Source organism: Mesoplodon densirostris, chromosome 3 (genome assembly GCF_025265405.1).
Source record: "Mesoplodon densirostris isolate mMesDen1 chromosome 3, mMesDen1 primary haplotype, whole genome shotgun sequence".
Classification (NCBI taxonomy): domain Eukaryota; kingdom Metazoa; phylum Chordata; class Mammalia; order Artiodactyla; family Ziphiidae; genus Mesoplodon; species Mesoplodon densirostris.
The window spans coordinates 61,014,170-61,033,804 of record NC_082663.1 but is presented as its reverse complement, the minus strand read 5'-3'; the positions used below and the strand labels follow the sequence as shown (position 1 = coordinate 61,033,804).

Genomic DNA, 19,635 nt, shown 5'->3' with positions numbered 1-19,635 from the left:
TGCATCTTTATCAGCATTATTAATTTTTTAGCCCTTTCTAAGTGAGATAGATTAAACATGTATTCTGTGACTTTATTTTTTTGTTTTTATTTTTGTAGAGGTGATATATGATTATTGTAAAAAAAAATCAAACAATATAGACAATACTGAAGACTATAAAAAAGAAATTGAAAATTTAGGCCACATAGAAATGACCACTGTTCATCGTTGGTAAAGATTCCTTCCAAATATTTCTTTACATGTATGCCTTACAGTTTTACATAAAAGATACCATACTGCTTTGTAGCTTTTCCTTCACTCAACAGTAAGTTATGGGTATCTTTTCATGTTTGATATAGATCTCCATTCCTCCCTTACCCCTAAGAAAGGAATTCGTGTCTTCTGTAGAAAATTTAAGTTTGGGACCAAAGCCCCAGAATAATTAAGAATGTTCATTTACTGACCGTTGTTTTATGTGCATATATTTCTTTTAGGATCCTTGCAGGAAAGAATTAATGGTTCAGGTCCCCTGGCCAAATACCATCTTAACGTTTCAGCAATCCTGCGAGTACTACTTATACATATTAAACCTGTTTTTTCTCTTATTGGGACATTTAAGGGAGCCTCAAAAAGTAGTATTAATTGTTTTGCCACTGTCGTCTCTTTGCAATTAGATAAAAAGAATGGGATTATGACCTTTTTATTTTGTGCCTACGAAACTTCCTTCTAAAAGAAAATATATTTACATTGGCCCTTTTCTCTCGGGCAAATCATAAATTAAGAAAGTTAATAAGCAGTGTTGGTATTTTGTTACATCTGCTGCTAGCTTCTTTTTACATTTATTTTCCTCTGTATAAGTGTTTCTGGAGTAGAGATATAAAGGAATATCCTGCCTTTGTGGGAAGGTGAAGAAGGAATGGTAGCTAACACTTATTAAGCACTTATGATGTAATATAAATATTACAGAGTATTATTAAAGATTTCTTCACTGTAAAGCACATTTCTTATATCCTTGTCTATTTCTTCAAGTTCTACTATTTCAAGACAGATATTTCCTTACAACAAACAGATGCTAGAACAAAAGACTTCATTACAACAGTACTGATACAACACATTTTAAATAATGGATAATAAGTGAATATGGAGGCTGATAGTAGTTTATTTTAATTGTACTTCTACCTCTAACAGGGACCTATAAGCAGTGTATGGACTTGATCCAAGGAGAAATATGGAGCCAAATAGGATTTAAAACAGAAAGTGAAGAATAAGATGTCTGTTTTTAAAGGACCACTCTGGCTACACTAGAAAGGATTTCAAGAGGAACAAGACTAAAAGTAGTTAGAAATCTGGAGGATTTATCCAAATGAGACACTAGGTGACCATAACTAGAAAATGGCAGTGAGAAAATAGAGAAAGGGACAGATTTGAGAGAAGTAGAAGCAAAGTCTCTGGACGTTGAAGCAACATAGTAATGATTAACATCATGGGCCCTTGAATCTGGAATTAAATCCTGGCTCCCTTACTTATCATTTGCATGACTCATTATGTAAAATCACCTATAAAAGGGTATAATATTAGTGCCCATTTTACTTAGACTATTGAAAGGATTAAGTGAGATAATGTACTTAAAGCACTATCATCATGCCTGGCACAAAGTAAGTATCCTAAGTATTAGCTTTTACTATTGGTATTGGTGTTATAATTTATCCAGAGTGGCTCTCTGAAATTTATATATAAAATATCCATGTAAAATTGCTCAACTCTTTCATCAGCCCTCCTCTCAAAGCAAAACAAGAAAGATCTCCCTTATCCTTTAGTATTCACCTTCTAAAGCTAGGGTGGAAAAATTGCTTAACAGTCTTCCTTTATACAGCCTCATTTGATTTATCTAGTTATTTCTTACCTCCATTTTAATGTCATTAAGAAACGACAATTGGACTTTTAGACTCCCTCAAAGGGGGAAGGATTAAAAAAAAAGATAAGACTGAGTTTCAGAGTGTCAAAGTTAGTTTATTTAGAATCTTTTGTATCATGGATTGGGTTCTTAAAAAGCTTTTGGTGCAGAGGCTGTACTTGTAGCTTCCTGATAAGTCTACTTTGATTTCTCCTATAGATAAAACAATGTGTCATGGAGTCCAAAACCCTAAATTAAAACTGTAAGAAAGAGGAAGCTCTGAAATCAAGGAGAGTGGAGGCAGCTATTGTTAACTCTCTACTTCTACAGTATCATCTTGTATTTGGGCATTTTTTTAGTACTTTGGATTTCCATAGGCAGTGTCTTATTTTCTTTTACCCCCCTAGCATTCTTTTAACGCTTAACTAGGGTGTGCAGTAAGGCCTTGGTTAACCCTTCCAGCCTCATATCACTACAACACTGCTTATTTAGATATTTCTGTAAAGGAAAGCTTATCTCATGCTTATTAGAAGAAAATGCAAAATGAATAACCAACTAAGGTCCATAAATGACCTTCAAAGGATGTATTTTATTTGTTATTGGTTTTTAAATTATGATACAAGAATGACTAGGAAACATTCCAGTATGATTTGAGAAAAGTATTATGAGGGTAAGCAAATGTTCTACTCAGTGAAGTTAACTGTATTACTGCTGGGTTCTAAGCAGTTAGAAATGGATAAAATCTTTTATAATACCATTTTCTTAAATATATTTAAAAATTTCTTTGATTCATGAGGTACTGCAATTCCTGGAAAACATTGTAGGTTGAACCTTTCCTCATCTGATACATTATTAGTGTTGCTCTTCTGAATAAATTGTGTTTTTTTTTTTTAATAAAAATTTATTTATTTATTTTTGGCTGCATTGGGTCTTCATTGCTGTGCAGGCTCTTCTCTAGTTGCAGCGAGCAGGGGCTACTCTTCATTGCGGTGTGCGGGCTTTTCGTTGCGGTGGCTTCTCTTGTTGCAGAGCACAGGCTCTAGGCACACGGGCTTTAGTAGTTACGGCACACGGGCTCAGTAGTTGTGGATCGCAGGCTCTAGAGTGCAGGCACAGTAGTTGTGGCGCATGGGCTTAGTTGCTCCGCGGCATGTGGGATCTTACTGGACTAGGGCTCGAACCTGTGTCCCTTGCATTGGCAGGCAGAATCTTGACCACTGTGCCACCAGGGAAGTCCAATTGTGTTATGTTTTAATCTTCCCAGCTGGTTCAACAAACGACTTTCTTGTATTTGGCCTCCACTGGATGTATACATTTTTAGCCTAGGTTTTGGTATTTATGTTTAGTATAGAGAATTATAATTCTAGACTAGCCATATCATTTTAAAGATAAGAAAATTAAGTCCAGGGGACTTCCCTGGTGGTCCAGTGGTTAAGACTCTGTGCTCCCAGTGCAGGGGGCCCAGGTTTGATCCCTGGTTGGGGAACTAAGATCCCACATACCTCAACTAAGCCTGCACAACACAACTAGAGAAGCCCGTGTGCCACAACAAAGACCCAGCGCAGCCAAAATAAATTAATTAATTTAAAAAAAAAAAGAAAATTAAGTCCAGGAAAGTAGTGACTGACTTGTCTAGTTGTATAGTGGTGACAGTGACAGTCGAGCAGGTCTTCTCTCTGTTATCATTGTGTTCTTTATACTTCAGAGGCTACCACTTCTCTAGGGGGATCCATATGTATTTGAAAGGCTAAATAGATGAGATTTTAATATTTATAAGCGTGAAATTGTCATGCCAAATTTTATTACAGCAAATAATATATGTTTACCTACAATCGTAAATTGTTGCCATTGTAACTTATTATGATACTGTAAACCATAATTTTATTGATTAAATTGTTCTCCTGGCTATAGTATCTTGCTTCTCATGTGGTTTGCTTTAAAATATTAACATTGGAAGTAGATGTGTGGGTGCTGGCAACATAGCAACCGCATTTGTTTTTATTATGGGTTTCAGAGTTTCAGTTTCTGGAAAATGCTCCATTGTTCTAATGTTAACATTTAATCTTCTATTTTCTCTCTTCCCATAATTAAAATGGGAAGAAACAACAGGGAGACTATGCCACAAAATAGGTAATTTTTGACACCATGAGGAAGTTAATTTCTTTCTCAGTTACTTTGCTGTGCTTCTTGCTGGAGAGTGTTATTAGAAAAATGAATAAGCTTTTCAAAAGGTAGGTGCTATGAAAAAAAAATAATAAGCCAACCTATTTCCTTTATTTTATACCACTGTTTTTTGGAGTATAGATAGGCTGATGAACAGACTGTGCAAAATGAAAATATATGTTTATCTCCTACATGAATAAGCCAAACTATAAAATTTAGCCGTGACTTTAAGGGAGTTTTCTTTTCAAATCAGTTCTTAGGCATTTCTGGTCCTTTATTAAATTCATAACTTTGAACTCTGTGACTTAATTTATCATGATTTTAGGTGTTCTCAGAAAATCAAGATACAGAAAGTACAGGTACATACGTGCAAGGGATTTAGTCTGAAGGTTACTATTGTACTTTGACCAATAGTAACCTTTGTATCAGCTTTCCAAGTACACTGCTTGGAAAGTGCTACTGACCCCCTCTAGTGGCCAAAAAATTACACTCCCCACCCCAAAAATAAGGAGGAATGTTATAACAAAGGTGTGGTCTCATTACTGTAATATTTAAAAGAACCCAGCCTTGTTCAATAAGTGTTTCATTGAACCAAAATATCATTGTATGTTCATGCAAAACATGTTGAGGAACACTGCTTACAAACACACAAATTTGGGAAAGAAGGGTTTTTTGCAAAGCAATTTGTGTGAGGGATCTTAAAGCGTATATGTTGAAAGGAAATATTCCTATAGTAACTATTTGAATTCCACATTATTAATTTTAGATGCAAATTGGTGTTTTCAAAAAATACTGTATTGGTGATTAGAGCTTGTAAGTAAGCTCTACTTTTTTCTTATGGAAGAATGGGGTTAAGAAAAAGCCAGCATGCCTTTAAAGTATTATCCCTAAAATCATACCAGTGAGATTTTAAAGGCATGTCAAGACTTTTAGGAACATTTAACAATGTATATCAGTTGTGACCATAAAGTAATTTCTTCCCATTTCCATCCTTGGAAATTTCCCTCACCCCCACCTTCGAAAAGCAAACCTTGTTAAATTCAGGATGAGTATTGTTGCCTTAAAGTGGACATCTTGGAAAGCCAAATAGATGTCAACAACATTGCCACTTTTCAGAATAGTTTTATAACTTATCTTTTAGAATCATTTTGGCCCCTGTGACGAAGTGTTTTTAAAATATTGATATCTTAATGATAGATTAGATTTTTGAGAGAAATCCAGTACTAAATCAGAGCCATGTCATGTGACTAAGAAAGGCAGTCAAGCTTAATTATACAGTTTATAGCTATTCCTTTAAAGTAGTGAAACAGTTTTAAAAGTTTTATTCTGCGACTCCCCAAAATGATTTTAGATAGCTCCATTTTGTGGCTGTATCATAAAATTACTCTAAATATTGTGGTAGTACCATCAGGAATCTTTTATGCAATGGTAGCATCACTGGCACAATTATAGACATTTCCAGAATGACCGGTTTTTAAACAGTGAGGATTCATTTGTATGTGCATGTGTGTATTTGTTAAACACTTAAATTATTTATTTTAAAAGTTATCCCAGTGCAGATACTGACATAGAGTGACAAATGAATCCCATTTATTTATTTATTTATTTATTTATTTATTTATTTATTTAATTTTTTGCGGTACGCGGGCCTCTCACTGTTGTGGCCTCTCCCGTTGCGGAGCACAGGCTCCAGACGCGCAGGCTCAGCGGCCATGGCTCACGGGCCCAGCCGCTCCGCAGCATGTGGGATCTTCCCGGGCCGGGGCACGAACCTGCGTCCCCTGCATCGGCAGGCATACTCTCAACCACTGCGCCACCAGGGAAGCCCCATCCCCATTATTTAAATTGAATAAAATGGAATTGGTCTTCATGAGTATACTTTATTTTTTTTCCCTTGGAATGATGTATATAATTTATAATGCAGTTTATTTAAGTGAAACTTTATTAAAGGTAGAAATACAATTACTCTAAACTCTTAGCCTCAACATAGCCTATCCATTACTTAATATGTACAGCAACAGTATTGCTATAGTAGAGTTTTTTGTTCTATCATGTCTTTGTTGTAAGGAGATATTACTGTTTGGAAATAGTGGAACCTGAAAAAACAGGCAAGGATGTAAGAAGTATGTTTCATAGTCAAAAAACATTTAGTAAAGCTTTGTAGTATAGTGTTTATATTTTGTTTCAAGATTTTAAACTTTTGACTTTCTCTGTTTAGGACTCATTGATATAAAGCAAGTAAATGGAGAGGGTAGATTCATTTGGATCTGGATTTGAAATTGTTTGGTTTTAAATATTTTTCAAATAAATATCCAAAATTTGTTTTTAAATAAAATTTTGATTGTAAATTATGGGGTAGTTTTGTATTTAAATGGACGGTTCAGATTAATTTCTGTTGAGAAATGAATGACACATAGGTGTCGGAGATAAGTGATTTCTGAAGTACGTACCTTATATTTTTGGTCCATCACAGATAGATTTTTCTTATTTTTATTTATTTATTTATTTATTTTTGTGGTATGCGGGCCTCTCACTGTTGTGGCCTCTCCTGCTGCGGAGCACAGGCTCCAGACGTGCGGCCTCAGTGGCCATGGCCCACGGGCCCAGCCACTCCGCAGCATGTGGGATCTTCCCAGACCAGGACACGAACCCGTGTCCCCTGCATCGGCAGGCGGACTCTCAACCACTGCGTCACCAGGGAAGCCCAGATTTTTCTTATTTTTAATTGCAATCTTCTATATTTAAATCTAACAAAAAACTTTACCAAACAAGTACAACAATTAAAATGTAGAAACACTATACTTAGAAAGTTAGCATTATTGTCAAATGAGAAAGAGAAACTAGAGCCATTTTAGTTAAGGAACCTAGCTCAGTACCTTTGTTCCAGGACATTATTTGATAAGAAGTCTTATTTTTTTTATGAATTGCATGATTTATGTAATTAGAATATTCTTTTTGTGGGATTCTGTGATACTGAAACAAGCTTACCTTTTTTTCTTTAGCTAATTTATTGAGGTCCAATTTATTGTACCTTTGATTCCATCTAGTCATGAGTTTATAGGTAATTTGTTAGTAAATTCAGAGTTAAGAACATATTGCAGTACCTTTTATAGGTAGTGTTTTATGAACAGGCATTATTAAAGTATGACAATTTTACTTTGAATCTTTAGCAACCGGTATGTACTGGAAGCTTGAATTTTAAGAAGCTGCACTAGGTGTGATGCCAAAAATGATTAGATATTATTTTACCTCTTAAGTTTAGTGTCTAGGATTAAAATTATGCACAGTACTTGTAAAAGAATAACAGTAGGAAGAAATCAGAGATCCCAAAATACTTGAGCAGGTTTTAGGTACCTGGAAGTTGTTTTTTTCACATGTTTAATTCTTTTGTCCATGTTTTTAGTACTGCATTTTCCTAAGGAGGATGGGATGCAAAATTGATACTTTATAAAGAGTGCCAACTCCATCAAAATTAGATCACAGTTCTGAGTCTAACTAAACCCCAAAAAGAGTTCAGTTATCTTCTATGATGTGATTACAGAATAGACTGGCAAAATTGGAGATTTTCTTTGTGCCATGAACTGTCAAGGTGGCTACAAAAATGGAAGAAATACAGTCTTCTTACAGAAGGTACAAGTCCACTAGTAGTTACAAAATGTAAACTATTAAAATTGAGTGGCAAATGCCATAATCATGATACGTTAAGAATGGTTGAGAATACAGAGACAGGCTATCTGGAATAATAGGAAAGGTTTCATTGAGACAGTGATATTTGAGCTGTGTCAGGATAAATAATTCATCTATAAAGAAGTTTTCCCTTTTTTTCTTTTTTTTTTTTGGTCCTTGTTCTACCAAAATTTTTTATTGTGGTAAAATATTCATGACGATCTGTCATTTCAGCTATTTTTAATTGTACAATTCTGTGACATTAAGTATATTCACATTGTTGTTCAACCATCACCACCATCACCATCCATCTCCAGAACTTTTTCATCTTCTCCAACTCCAGCTCTGTACCTAGTAAATTCTAACTCCTCATTCTCCCCTCTTCCTAGCCCCCTGATAACCACTGTTCCACTTCCTGTCTCTATGAATTTACCTTCTCTAGCTAGTTTTCCTATTATTAAACTCTTTTAGCCAACTAGCCCATCATGTAGTTGGTATTCAGTAAATTTCTAAAGGAAGTGGCAATTAGGAATTGAAAGCATTGCTTATGCCAGTGGATTGCCTATATTTCTTGGGTGAACTCAAACTGCTAATTATTGTTAACAGTAACCTTAACAAAAATTTTTTTTGCAATAACCTTATTAATTTATAGGGAAACTTTTGTTTTCTCTTAAGTATTTTTCCAGTTTTATTGAGATATAATTGATATATAACATTGTATTAGTTTAAGTTTTACAACATAATTATTGGATATATGTATATATTGTGAAAGGATTACCACGGTAAGTTTAGTTAACATCCATCACCTCACATAGTTAAAAAGTTTTTTTCTCGTGATGATTAAGTATTTTTTATTTAACTTTTTTCATGTAGTTTACTTTCCTTTTTAGACTGAGTCTGGATATGGATCTGAATCCAGCTTGCGTCGACATGGCTCAATGGTGTCACTGGTGTCTGGAGCAAGTGGCTATTCTGCAACATCCACCTCTTCATTCAAGGTTTGTGGTTATGAATGCTTTAGTACTGAATGTTGTGAACAGAACTTATTTAATAGAATAAGTTTTTTGAAAGAATTTTCCTACAACGTAATTTATTTGAAGTTGTTACAGAATAGTTTTTTAAGAGGTAAAATCATGACTCATAAAAATAAAATGAACACATGTCAGAGATTTTGTTTCATTCATTAATGAAATAAGATGTTAAAGAAAAAATGTAGTTCAAAGACGAATGCGAAGAATGCTGAAATGATTTTGCTAATGCATGCAAAACTAATCAATAGTCACACATTAGTAACCAGTGTACCTCCACTGGACAAAGTTCATTTGCTTTTCTATGGGTAAGAATCATTTACATTACTCTCAGTTTTCTATGACTTAAAGAGTTATAAAATAGCTCAAATGCAATGAAATCAAAGACTTCTATATGATCGGACACCCTCTCCATGGATGATACTTACTATTCCTTCCAAAGGACACCCAGTAATATTTTTGCCCATTTTAAAGTCTTTCACAATTTATCATCACAGTGTTTAATTTGAAAATATTAAATGTTGTAGTAGCAAGTTGTCAGGCTTATTGCTCTCATTTCCTTCAGGCTTATCACTATCAAGCCATTAATTACTCAGTTTCAAGTCCGTCCCTGGAAATAATACATTGAACTTGACAACTCTCCCTACTCCATGCCCTCAATAGTAAGATACAGACCTTAAAAGGTGATGAAATACCATGGGACTAAATATAAACAAATTCTAGTTTGATTAACTTGGATTACATCCCCCCGTTTTGTGTTTTGCAGAAGGGCCACAGTTTACGTGAGAAATTGGCTGAAATGGAAACCTTTAGAGATATCCTATGCAGACAAGTCGATACTCTACAGAAGTACTTTGATGCCTGTGCTGATGCTGTCTCCAAGGATGAACTTCAAAGGGATAAAGGTTAATTAGGCTATATTACCGCTATTTAAAGCCTCTTGATCTTAAGGGTAATGTCTTTAAGTGATGAACGTAATTATAGTCACTTTTGCTGTACACCTCTAATGTAACAGATTTCAGTGTCCACATAACTTGTGTACTTTAATAACATCCTAATTAATCTGATCACCCATACCAGATATCACTGAAGATTCTAAAATGGTTTTTGAACTCTTTATTCCAGTAAAAAATATAATATCATCTTGATAATATGGGGCATTTCACATGATTATGTCTAATAAATGTACCCTATGACGAGTCTTAGAGACAAGCATATGTTTATGTTAAATCCTCCAGATCTGGAATCAGTCGATCTTTTTGTCCCTCCTTCTTCCTCTTCCTCTCCTTCTTTACCTCTCTTTCTCTCCTTCCATCTGTCACCCTCCCTTCCTCTGGCCTTTTTCTCATAGAAGAAGTCAATAATGGAATTACATACACATGTAAAAGTAATTTTAGTGAGTTTTTTTTTTTTTGTTAAGAGAGATGATCTTTAGTTAACTTATAATGTGAATTTTGAAGTTTTCATTTGTTACTGCTAAATATTACTGGTGTTGTCAATATCTGTTCTTTAGTTTTTCTCTTAATTTGTTACAATGGGCAAAAATGAACTACTCATAACAGTATTACTAAATCATGCTGAGTTCATACCCAGTATAACTAAGTTGCCTAACATGGTTTTGTTTCTTGGTCTTATTAAATGTCTTTGATCTGAGTTCATATTCTTTTTGTTGACTTGCTGGCAAGATGGTGGAGTAGAAGGACGTGAGCTCACCCCTTCTTACATATTCTTTTTGTCTTCTCTGTTCTTTGTTCCCTTTTTCTGCCTTCTTTTGGATTGAGTATTTTTTATAATTCCGTTTTCTATCTCCTTTGTTGGCTTTTTAGTTATACTCTTTGTTATTATAATGGCTACTTCAGGGTTTATAGTGTGCACATTTAAGTTATTACAGTCTCCCTTCAAGTAATATACCCACCTCCTGTATTGTATAAGAACCTTAGAATAAGGTATTTCCATTTCTCCCTACTACTGTGGCAAGGCAGATTCGCATTCTCTAGCCAATTCCCTGTGAATTATTCCAGGTCTGTGTTGTAGGAACAGGTGCTTTTCACTGCCCCACATAGGCTTTGGGTACTCTTCCCTGGTGGAATCCTCTCAGATGGTTCTTTCGATGACCTCTATGGTTCCTCAACTTGTATGTGCTATCAGTACTCTGCTGAATACTCAGGGGGACCTTCTGCCCATCTCCAGAGTTCTCTCTCTGTACAGTTCTCTCCTTCCAAGTACTCTGCCTTGTGAACTCTACTGTCCTTTGTCTCTCTGGATTCTCAGCTCCATTTCTTCACCTCAGTCTACCAGGCTCCTCCTGGGTTCCTCATTACTCTATAGCTTGGAAACTGTCCTATGGCAGTAAGCTGGAACATTCACAGGGCTCACATCATTTGTTCCCCAGCCCTTAGGGATCATTGTCCTTTGTTGCCTAATATCCAGTATCTTGAAAACCGTTGTTTCATACATTTTGTCTGACTTTTTAGTTTCATGCTAGAGGATAAATTCTCTCCCTGTTTTTCCATCTTTGCCTGAAGCGGAAGCCCATATTCCTCTTAAAGCACTTAATTTTACCTAAAGTATCCTTGAAGTTCTTTATATTTGATGCACTTTTAAGTTTTTGGTTCTTTAACATTTAATGTTTATTTCTCTAAAAATAAAGACAGTTGAACTTCTATTTCTCATTAATTAAAAAAAGTATGTATACTTTTTTTTGTCAAATTAGATATTACACATCAGCTTTCATTTGCTTGCAGGATGTGTACAGATTTGGATTCCTTGTTTATTTTTAAATGATTCACGTCAATAATATATAGCATTTTAAAGACAAAAGTGATAGTGGAAGGAGTGGAAGTTGGGATGTAATAATAACCATGTTGTGTAGAAGATTTGAAAGATATTTTTAAACATTATTCATGTTTGATTATATAGCAACAGTCATAGACTAATGTATTAGTTGTTAGGGATGCCATCGCCAAAGTACTCTATAGACTGTGTGGCTTAAACAACGGAAGTGTATTTCCTCACAGTTGTGGAGGCTAAAAATGTGAGATCAAGGTTTTGGCAAGTTTGGTTTTCTTCTGAGGGCCATGAGGGAAGGATCTGTTCTAAGCCTCTCTCCTTGGTTTGTAGATGATCATCTTCTCCCTGTGTCATCACATCATCTTCCTGTAAGTGTCTGTGTCCAAATTTCCTCCTCTTATAAGGACACTGGTCATATTGAAGTAGGGCCCCTCCTCATGACCTCATTTTAATTTGATTACCTCTGTAAAGACCCTGTCTCCAAATACAGTCACATTTTGGAGCACAGGAAGGTTAGGACTTCAACATATGAATTTGGTTGTGGCACAATTCAGCATATAATGACTGATTTCCCTATAAATGGCTATTTTAAGAAATGTTTTTAAGAGTACATGCTGGGTAAAGGTGAAATAAGAACATGGACCATAGTTTCCTACTTTGACTATAGACTGGAATTGCTGGCCTAAGGATCTCTATAGATGTACTTTTACTAAATTATCAAGACTAAATTATCTGTGACTTAAAATTTTTTTAAGAAGAATCACTGTTCTTCATTAAGTGTGTCACTGAAATGATAATAGCAAGCTCTCATTTTAGGTGTTCAATGTTTTCATTTAAAAAGTTTTATCGTAATTGCTAGTAAGGAGACTTAACCACACACACACCCCCCACACTTCAGTAAGATTTAATTAACCATTTAGGTCTAGATACTCTAGGATTACAGAAGTAGAAGACATTATCTCTGACCTGAACATATATTTTAAAACAAGACATATATACCATATTAAACGTAAAGGTTCTAATCTTGCTCTTCTATTCATTATTAGTTTGATGACTTGAAGTAGATTACTTAACATTTCTGCACATCTGTTTCCTCTGTAACATGGATGTTGTATCCAGCACATATGATTGTGAGATTTAAATGAGAATATGTATATTAGCCCTGTGCTTAATAGCAAAAAATCAATAATAGTTGCTATTATTATTGTGGTTGATTTGGATTATTGCAGGGATAATGAAAGCAGGAATGTATAAGATCCAGAGATGGAATTTAACATAATAGATTTGAGGGCTGGTAAGGGAGACCAGTCTGATTGGGATGGGAGATTTGTATTAGGACAGTGGTTTTAAATCATGTCAGACATCCCTTAAAGGTGCCTCAATGATGGACAAGGAGTGCTTGGTTGGGAAGGAAAGGGGGAGGGCCACTCTTTTAGCCAGAGCAGCTCTTGTTTTCATCAGTCTTATATTTTGAGTATTTACTAGAAAAAGAAGGTTGAAGATCCCTGTTTGGTAGTACTAGGCTATTGGATGGTTAGAGATATGAAAGTGAATCTTTAGGAACCCAAGGTAGATACTGAGGAGACAAGTGAAATGCAGACATTTCAGTATTTAAGAGCAGTTAATCAGATTAGTAATGAGTCAAGGTCAGGATGTTGTCTGATGATTTAAAATCAGTAATGATTTAAAATCAGAGCAGCACTGTAGTAGTTAATTTCTTAGAATTAACCATATTTGCAAATTATTGATGAAAAGACAGAGATCCACAGAATCTGGGAATTTGATTAATGTTGGAACTAAGGCGTTTGCAGAGGCTTCAATATGGATACTGAAGTCTGTTGGAATGATGGATGTGGAAAAGAAAAATGTCAGTTGGATACTGATAGCAGTTAGCTGGTTATAAAATAGTAGGTGTTAGTAGATAATAGCAGCTTATGATTTGAAAAAGTTGTTATAGATGAGTGCAAAATTTTCAGGTGATGAAAAAATGAAATAGCCCAGTAATTAGAAAATTGTAGTACAGAATAAAGGTATTTTCCATAGTAATTACTACCATTTAGTCATGGGAGGGAGTAAGGAATAGTAGTGGGCCTTGCATCCATTGGAGAGAGAGTTAAAAATAGATGAAATGTTCCTCATAGAGCCAAATCACTCCTGACGTAAAAAGAGAGATAGGCAAGGAGTAAGACATCAGTTTAAAGTGAAGATTTATTCTGTAGAAAGGGAGTTCCTCAAAAGATAATAAACTAAAGAAGCCATTCAGAAACAGAGAATAAGGTTGGGGGCTGAGGTTTAGAAATTTGCACTAAGAAGTGGAATACATAGTGCAGAGGATTAAGTATGTTAGGCAATAGAAAAAGGGATAGTATGTAGAAGAAAGAGGTATGTGGAAGAACACAGGAGATTCTGTATTTTCTGGAATTGGGTAGGTTAAAATGGATGTCCAGGCACAGACACATTGGGATGAATTAAAATCGATATCACATCTATAAGTCATTATATTTTCCCTGCATATCCTAGAGGCAAGATAAAGTATCTTCTGCATGTACCATTACCATCCTCTTCAGTCTTTGTAGGCCTCTGGTAAAATTGTGAAATCTCCCCAAGGTCAGGAGGAAGAGGTAGGAAGACTTAAAGGACAGAATAAATCGTATCTCAGTACCATCCCTTACACAAATGAGAATGGGTACAGTTTTTATAAGAATGTATTTAAAGACATTCCACAGCATATTTATTGGGCATACACTGATAAGCACTGAAAATACAAAGATGAATAAGACCATGTACTCACAGAATCCAGAGTATATTTACTCCATTGAACATAAGAATAAACTGGTTAATTTCTATGTGCTTTCATCCTGATATCCTTAAATATATTTTACTTAGTGGTAGAAGATGATGAAGATGACTTTCCTACAACACGTTCTGATGGAGACTTCTTGCATAATACCAATGGCAATAAAGAAAAGGGTAAGTAGTAAAATTTTCCCCCTCAGTTGGGTAAAATACACTTTCTAAAGTTACATAATAACTAACTATATAACAAGAATAAATAATGGAATAGTTAAGAAAAATTTTTTAAGCTGAAAAGTGAAATTTTTCTTCTAAGAAAAGATATGTAGGTAAAATATACATTCTGACATTAAATAAAGTGACAGCTCATCTGACAGACTTATTCTAAATTTTAGACATTGGCCTCTTATTTCAGCAGTATTTGGTAGAATCACTTTCTAGTACTGAAAAAGTATTTCTTAGGGAGGAGAAACATTGTAATGGAACTTGAATGTTTCTTTAGAGTGTATTTCTCTCTGTTAATGTTCTTTTCTCTCTCCACTTGATAAACTGGTGTTGCAAAGTATATAATCAGTGTTATTAATGGAAAATTATTGAAAACACCGATTTCACAGCACAATTGTTTATAGACTCAGGAGCAAGGTGGTTTATTACATATATCAGTTTATTTCATATATCAATTAATTGGTGCTCTGTTTATAAGGGCTCACTCATTAGATGGAATTCTTAATTGTTCATTGGGAACCTGTGTTTTACAACAATATGGATGAACCTGGAGGGCATTATGCTAAGAGAAATAAACCAAAGACAAATACTGCATGGTATCACTTATGTGTGGAATCTATGTATGGGGCAGGGGTGGGCAGGGAGGTTGTGACAGAAACCTGTGATTCATGGTCAGCGCTTTCTTTTAACATATCCTAAGAAAAAGCTGGCATGGATTCCTAAAACTTTTTAAGTTGCAAATAAGCCTTTGTGAAAAAAAATAAGTTAATCTAATTATGCTTATTTTTGCTGAAGTTATGAAAGAATATGAAGTAAAATCTGTGGCCGCGGCATATTTTCAAATAATTTTTTAAACAGTTATATGCATGGAAATTTCATAAATCATATGGGAATATTGTAATATTGATACTAAGATCTAATGCTTCTCTTCCCCACCTTTTCCTTCTTTCCTCTTCGTGCTTCTTATTTTCCTAATGGTTCTCTTCTTCTTTATAACCTACTCTACTCTCAATCTTGCAAAGTACTAGCTTCTTATTACAAAGTTTTCCTTATACCTTGGGGCTAAAATGTTGAACCTTGTTGAGTCATCTGGATTTATATGTCTTGATGGAAATAGAGGATTACTTTGGGAAGGTTCTTTCTGTTACATTTTAATTTTACAGTGAATAATCTGCTTTAATAGAAAAAAGATTTTGTTTGGATATGGGAAAAATTATTGAAAGAAGTTGTAAAATTCTCAGGTCCAATCTTCCATCATCTCACGTACATTCAGCTGCCCCATCTGTATTCCCCAAAAGAGAATGGAAGCTTATTTTCTGTAGAAATTAAACTGCAGATTTTTAGATTCAGGAGTACCAGATACATCAAAAGATAGGTTGTATTGGCCTATCAGTAAAGTAATTAAGTAGAAATGTACGTGCTGACTATTGAAATCCAACAGCCTCACCGTTCTGCTTATCTCTAACAACTCTCGTAGCCGAGGACTAAATGAAAGTCTATACACGGAAAGATGCAATCCCCAGCTTCTTTCTCTTACCCTGTGTTCATAGTATATTTTCTGATACAAAACTGGACATAAATTTTCTGATACCAAATTAAAAGTTAACTCTGGAGGCACTGAAAGGCCATAGAGAAAAGACTGAGAGCTTTTGCAGGGTCCATCATGAAAAAGCTGTCTCACTACCAGATCACCCTTTGATGAAGTCCAGGAGTTAAAGCATGTAGAGCTTCCAGTACCTAACTCTTAAATGTGATCTGGCTAGATCTCCAGACATTTGAGGGAAGCCTCCAACATCTCTTTTTCGAAGAGACTGAAACCAAGCAATAGAAGACTGGGTTATTAAAGTCATTTAGAGAAATATCCTATAAGATATCTAAATAATTTTTTAAATCACGAGTGATGTTTTAAGTATACTTGGGGAATTCACTGTTTAAAATAATTCCTTTCTTCAGAATCACGGACAGAGAATAGACTGGTGGTTGCCAAGGGCTAGGTGGGGTGGGAGAGGGATGGATTGGGAGTTTGGGATTAGCAGATGCAAACTGGTATATATAGAATGGATAAACAACAAGGTCCTAGTGTATAGCACAGGGAACCATATTCAGTATCCTGTGATAAACCATAATGGAAAAGAATATGAAAAAGAATGTATATATATGTATAACTGAACCACTTTGCTGTACAGCAGTAATTAACACAACATTGTGAATCAACTATATTTCAATTAAAGAAAAGAATTCCTTTCTTAATGTTGATGGAAATTAACTCTTGAAAATCATCATAGGTGGAAAGTATCTTTTTATGGCTAACCTCTAGAAATAAATTAGTCAGAAGCATTGAGTATAATCCGGTAAAGTGAACAGAGCATAGTCTTTAAATCTGGAACTACTTGATTGTAGTCTGGGATTAGGGTATTTCAGTCATCTCTCAAAAACAGGGTTGTAGTCCTAGATTGATCAACTGTTGGAAGAGGGAAAAATAATACTCTGTTCTTGGGAGTGGTCATTGTAATGTTCTCACCGTTAGGGCCATTATTAAAGATTAGGTCTAGATCAAATATCGTGATGTAACTATACTAAAGTTTTTTAAAGTTTAGAACTAGTTTACCAACCTGCTAGTAAATATGCCAAGAATAGGAATGGGGGGTATGGGGTGAAGACTGAAACAGGAGTAAAACTTCCAGATATTCTAAGATGAGAAGAAAGGCAATTAAAGTGATTTGAAGATAAGAGCAGAGGAGAAATTTTTGAATGAGAAAACACCTTCCTTAGTTAAAGACTTTTAAGAGTTCTAGATCACAGTGAAAGGAAGGTTTCCTCAATCTTTTGTGAACAAACTTCTCATCTACCTCTATATAAGTTTTCTTCTGTTAAATTCTATACCATCTTTTAAAAATTATATTTCTAGAGACAAAAGGAGAGATTTTATGACAATAAAATACGTATTTGCATGTAACGACAGAGCCCCAAAATACATGAAGCAAAAACTGACCCAAGAGACAAGTCGATAGTAATAGTTTGAGACTTCAATAACCAACTTTCAATAATGAATAGAACAAGTAAGATAAAGAACAACAAGACAATAAAATATTTGAATAGTCTAAATAACCAGACCTAGTAGACATTCACAGAACACTCCACTTAACAATAGAAAAATATATATTCTTCTCAATTGTTCATGGAATATTCTTTAGTATAAACCTTATGCTTGGCCACAAAACAGGCTTTAATTAGTTTAAAAGGACTGAAATCAAAGTATGTCCTCCAGCCACAGTGGAATGAAATTGGAAATTAATAACAGAAATTTGGGAAATTCAGAAATATGTAAAAATTAACACACTCATAAATAACCAGTGGATCAAAGACAAAAATCACCAAGGGCATTAGAAAATACTGTGAGGTGAATGAAAGCAGAAACACAAGATGCCACAACTTACGGGCTGCCACAGTACTTAGAGGGAAATTTGTAGGTGAAACATATTTATTATAAAGAAGAAAGAGTATTGAAAAACAATACAGAGAATCAATGAAACTTTAAGTTGATTCTTTGAAAAACAAAGTTGACAAACTGTTAACTAAACTGATCAAGAAAAAGGGGGAGAAGACTCAACTTATTAAAATCAGGAATGAAAGGGAGGATATTACTGCTGACATTACAGGAATAAAAAAGATTATAGGGGGATGCTATGAACAGCTGTATGCCAACAAATTAGATAACTTAGATGAAATGGACAAAAGTCCTACAAAGACACCAACTATTGAAACTATGTCGAGAAGACCTACAAAATCCAAATAGACCAATAATAAGCAAAGAGATACAATTAGTAAAAAAAACTTCCCACAAAGAAAAGCCCAGGCTCCAGTGACTTCACTGGTAAATTTTTCCAAACATTTAAAGAAAAATTAATACCAGTTTTTCACAGATTCTTCCAAAAAGTAGAATGGGGGAGCACTTCCTAACTAATTATTCTCTGAGGCCAGTTTTGCCTTGATAACCAGTATCTCTTAGTGAAACCCACAGTTAACATCACTTTTAATGGTGGAAGACTGAATGCTTTCCTCCTAAGATCAGGAACAAGATAACCTTGTTCCTAACTATTGTTCAACCTTGCCACTTCCATTCAACAATGTATTAGAGATTCTACCTGGACAGCTGGGCAGGAAAAATAAATAAAAAACATCCAGATTCAAAAGGGAGAATTTAAACTTTCTCTGTTTGAAGATGCCATTATCTTACATAGAGAAAATCATAAGGAATCCACTAGAAACCTATTAGGACTAATAAATTAAGACTGCAGGATATAAGATCAGTATACAAAAAATCAGTTGTATTGGATTGGCCAAAAGGTTCATTCAGTTTTTTTCTGTAAGATGGCTCTAGTAGCACTTCGTTGGCTTTAACATCATTCAAAACAATTTTGTTAGATTGTATGTGATAGCTGGCATATCAGCGTGCATTTAAAAAAAGATTTATCAAAATAGGTGAAATTTTGTGTAGTCATTTTAATATTAAAGATGGAAGAAAAACAATGTTTTCAGCATGTTATGCAGTATGTCAAGAAAGGTAAAAATGCAACTGAAACCCAAAAAATGATTTGTGCAGTGTATGGAGAAGGTGCTGTGACTGATCGAACACTTCAGAAGTGGTTTGTGAAGTTTTGTGCTGGAGATTTCTCGCTGGACAATGCTCCATGGTAGGGTAGACCAGTTGAAGTTGATAGCGATCAAGCTGAGACATTAATTGAGAACAGTCAACATTATACCACATGGGAAATAGCCGACATACTCAAAATATCCAAATCAAGTGTTGAAAATCATTTGCACCAGCTTGGTTATGTGAATCACTTTGATGTTTGGGTTCCACATAAGTTAAGAAAAAAAAGAATTCTTGAACGTATTTCCACATGTGATTCTCTACTTAAACGTAATGAAAACAGTCCATTTTTAAAAACAAATTGTGATGGTGATGAAAAGTGGATACTGTACAATAATGTGGAACGGAAGAGATTGTGGGGCAAGTGAAATGAACCACCACCAACCACACCAAAGGCTGGTCTTCATCCAAAGAATGTGATGTTGTGTATATGGTGGGATTAG

The 19,635-nt window shown here is 34.8% G+C and overlaps 1 protein-coding gene across 3 annotated transcripts in view; it reads left to right on the top strand.

Moving 5' to 3' along the window:
- Positions 1 to 19,635, top strand: part of CERT1 (ceramide transporter 1) — a 135,364-nt gene that overhangs the window by 48,855 nt on the left and 66,874 nt on the right. For all 3 annotated transcript variants that reach the window (XM_060093059.1, XM_060093058.1, XM_060093057.1), the window contains 3 exons: positions 8,593 to 8,700; positions 9,497 to 9,635; positions 14,407 to 14,490. In XM_060093059.1, the coding sequence (XP_059949042.1) occupies positions 8,593 to 8,700; positions 9,497 to 9,635; positions 14,407 to 14,490 (331 nt within the window). The remainder of the gene's footprint in view (positions 1 to 8,592; positions 8,701 to 9,496; positions 9,636 to 14,406; positions 14,491 to 19,635) is intronic.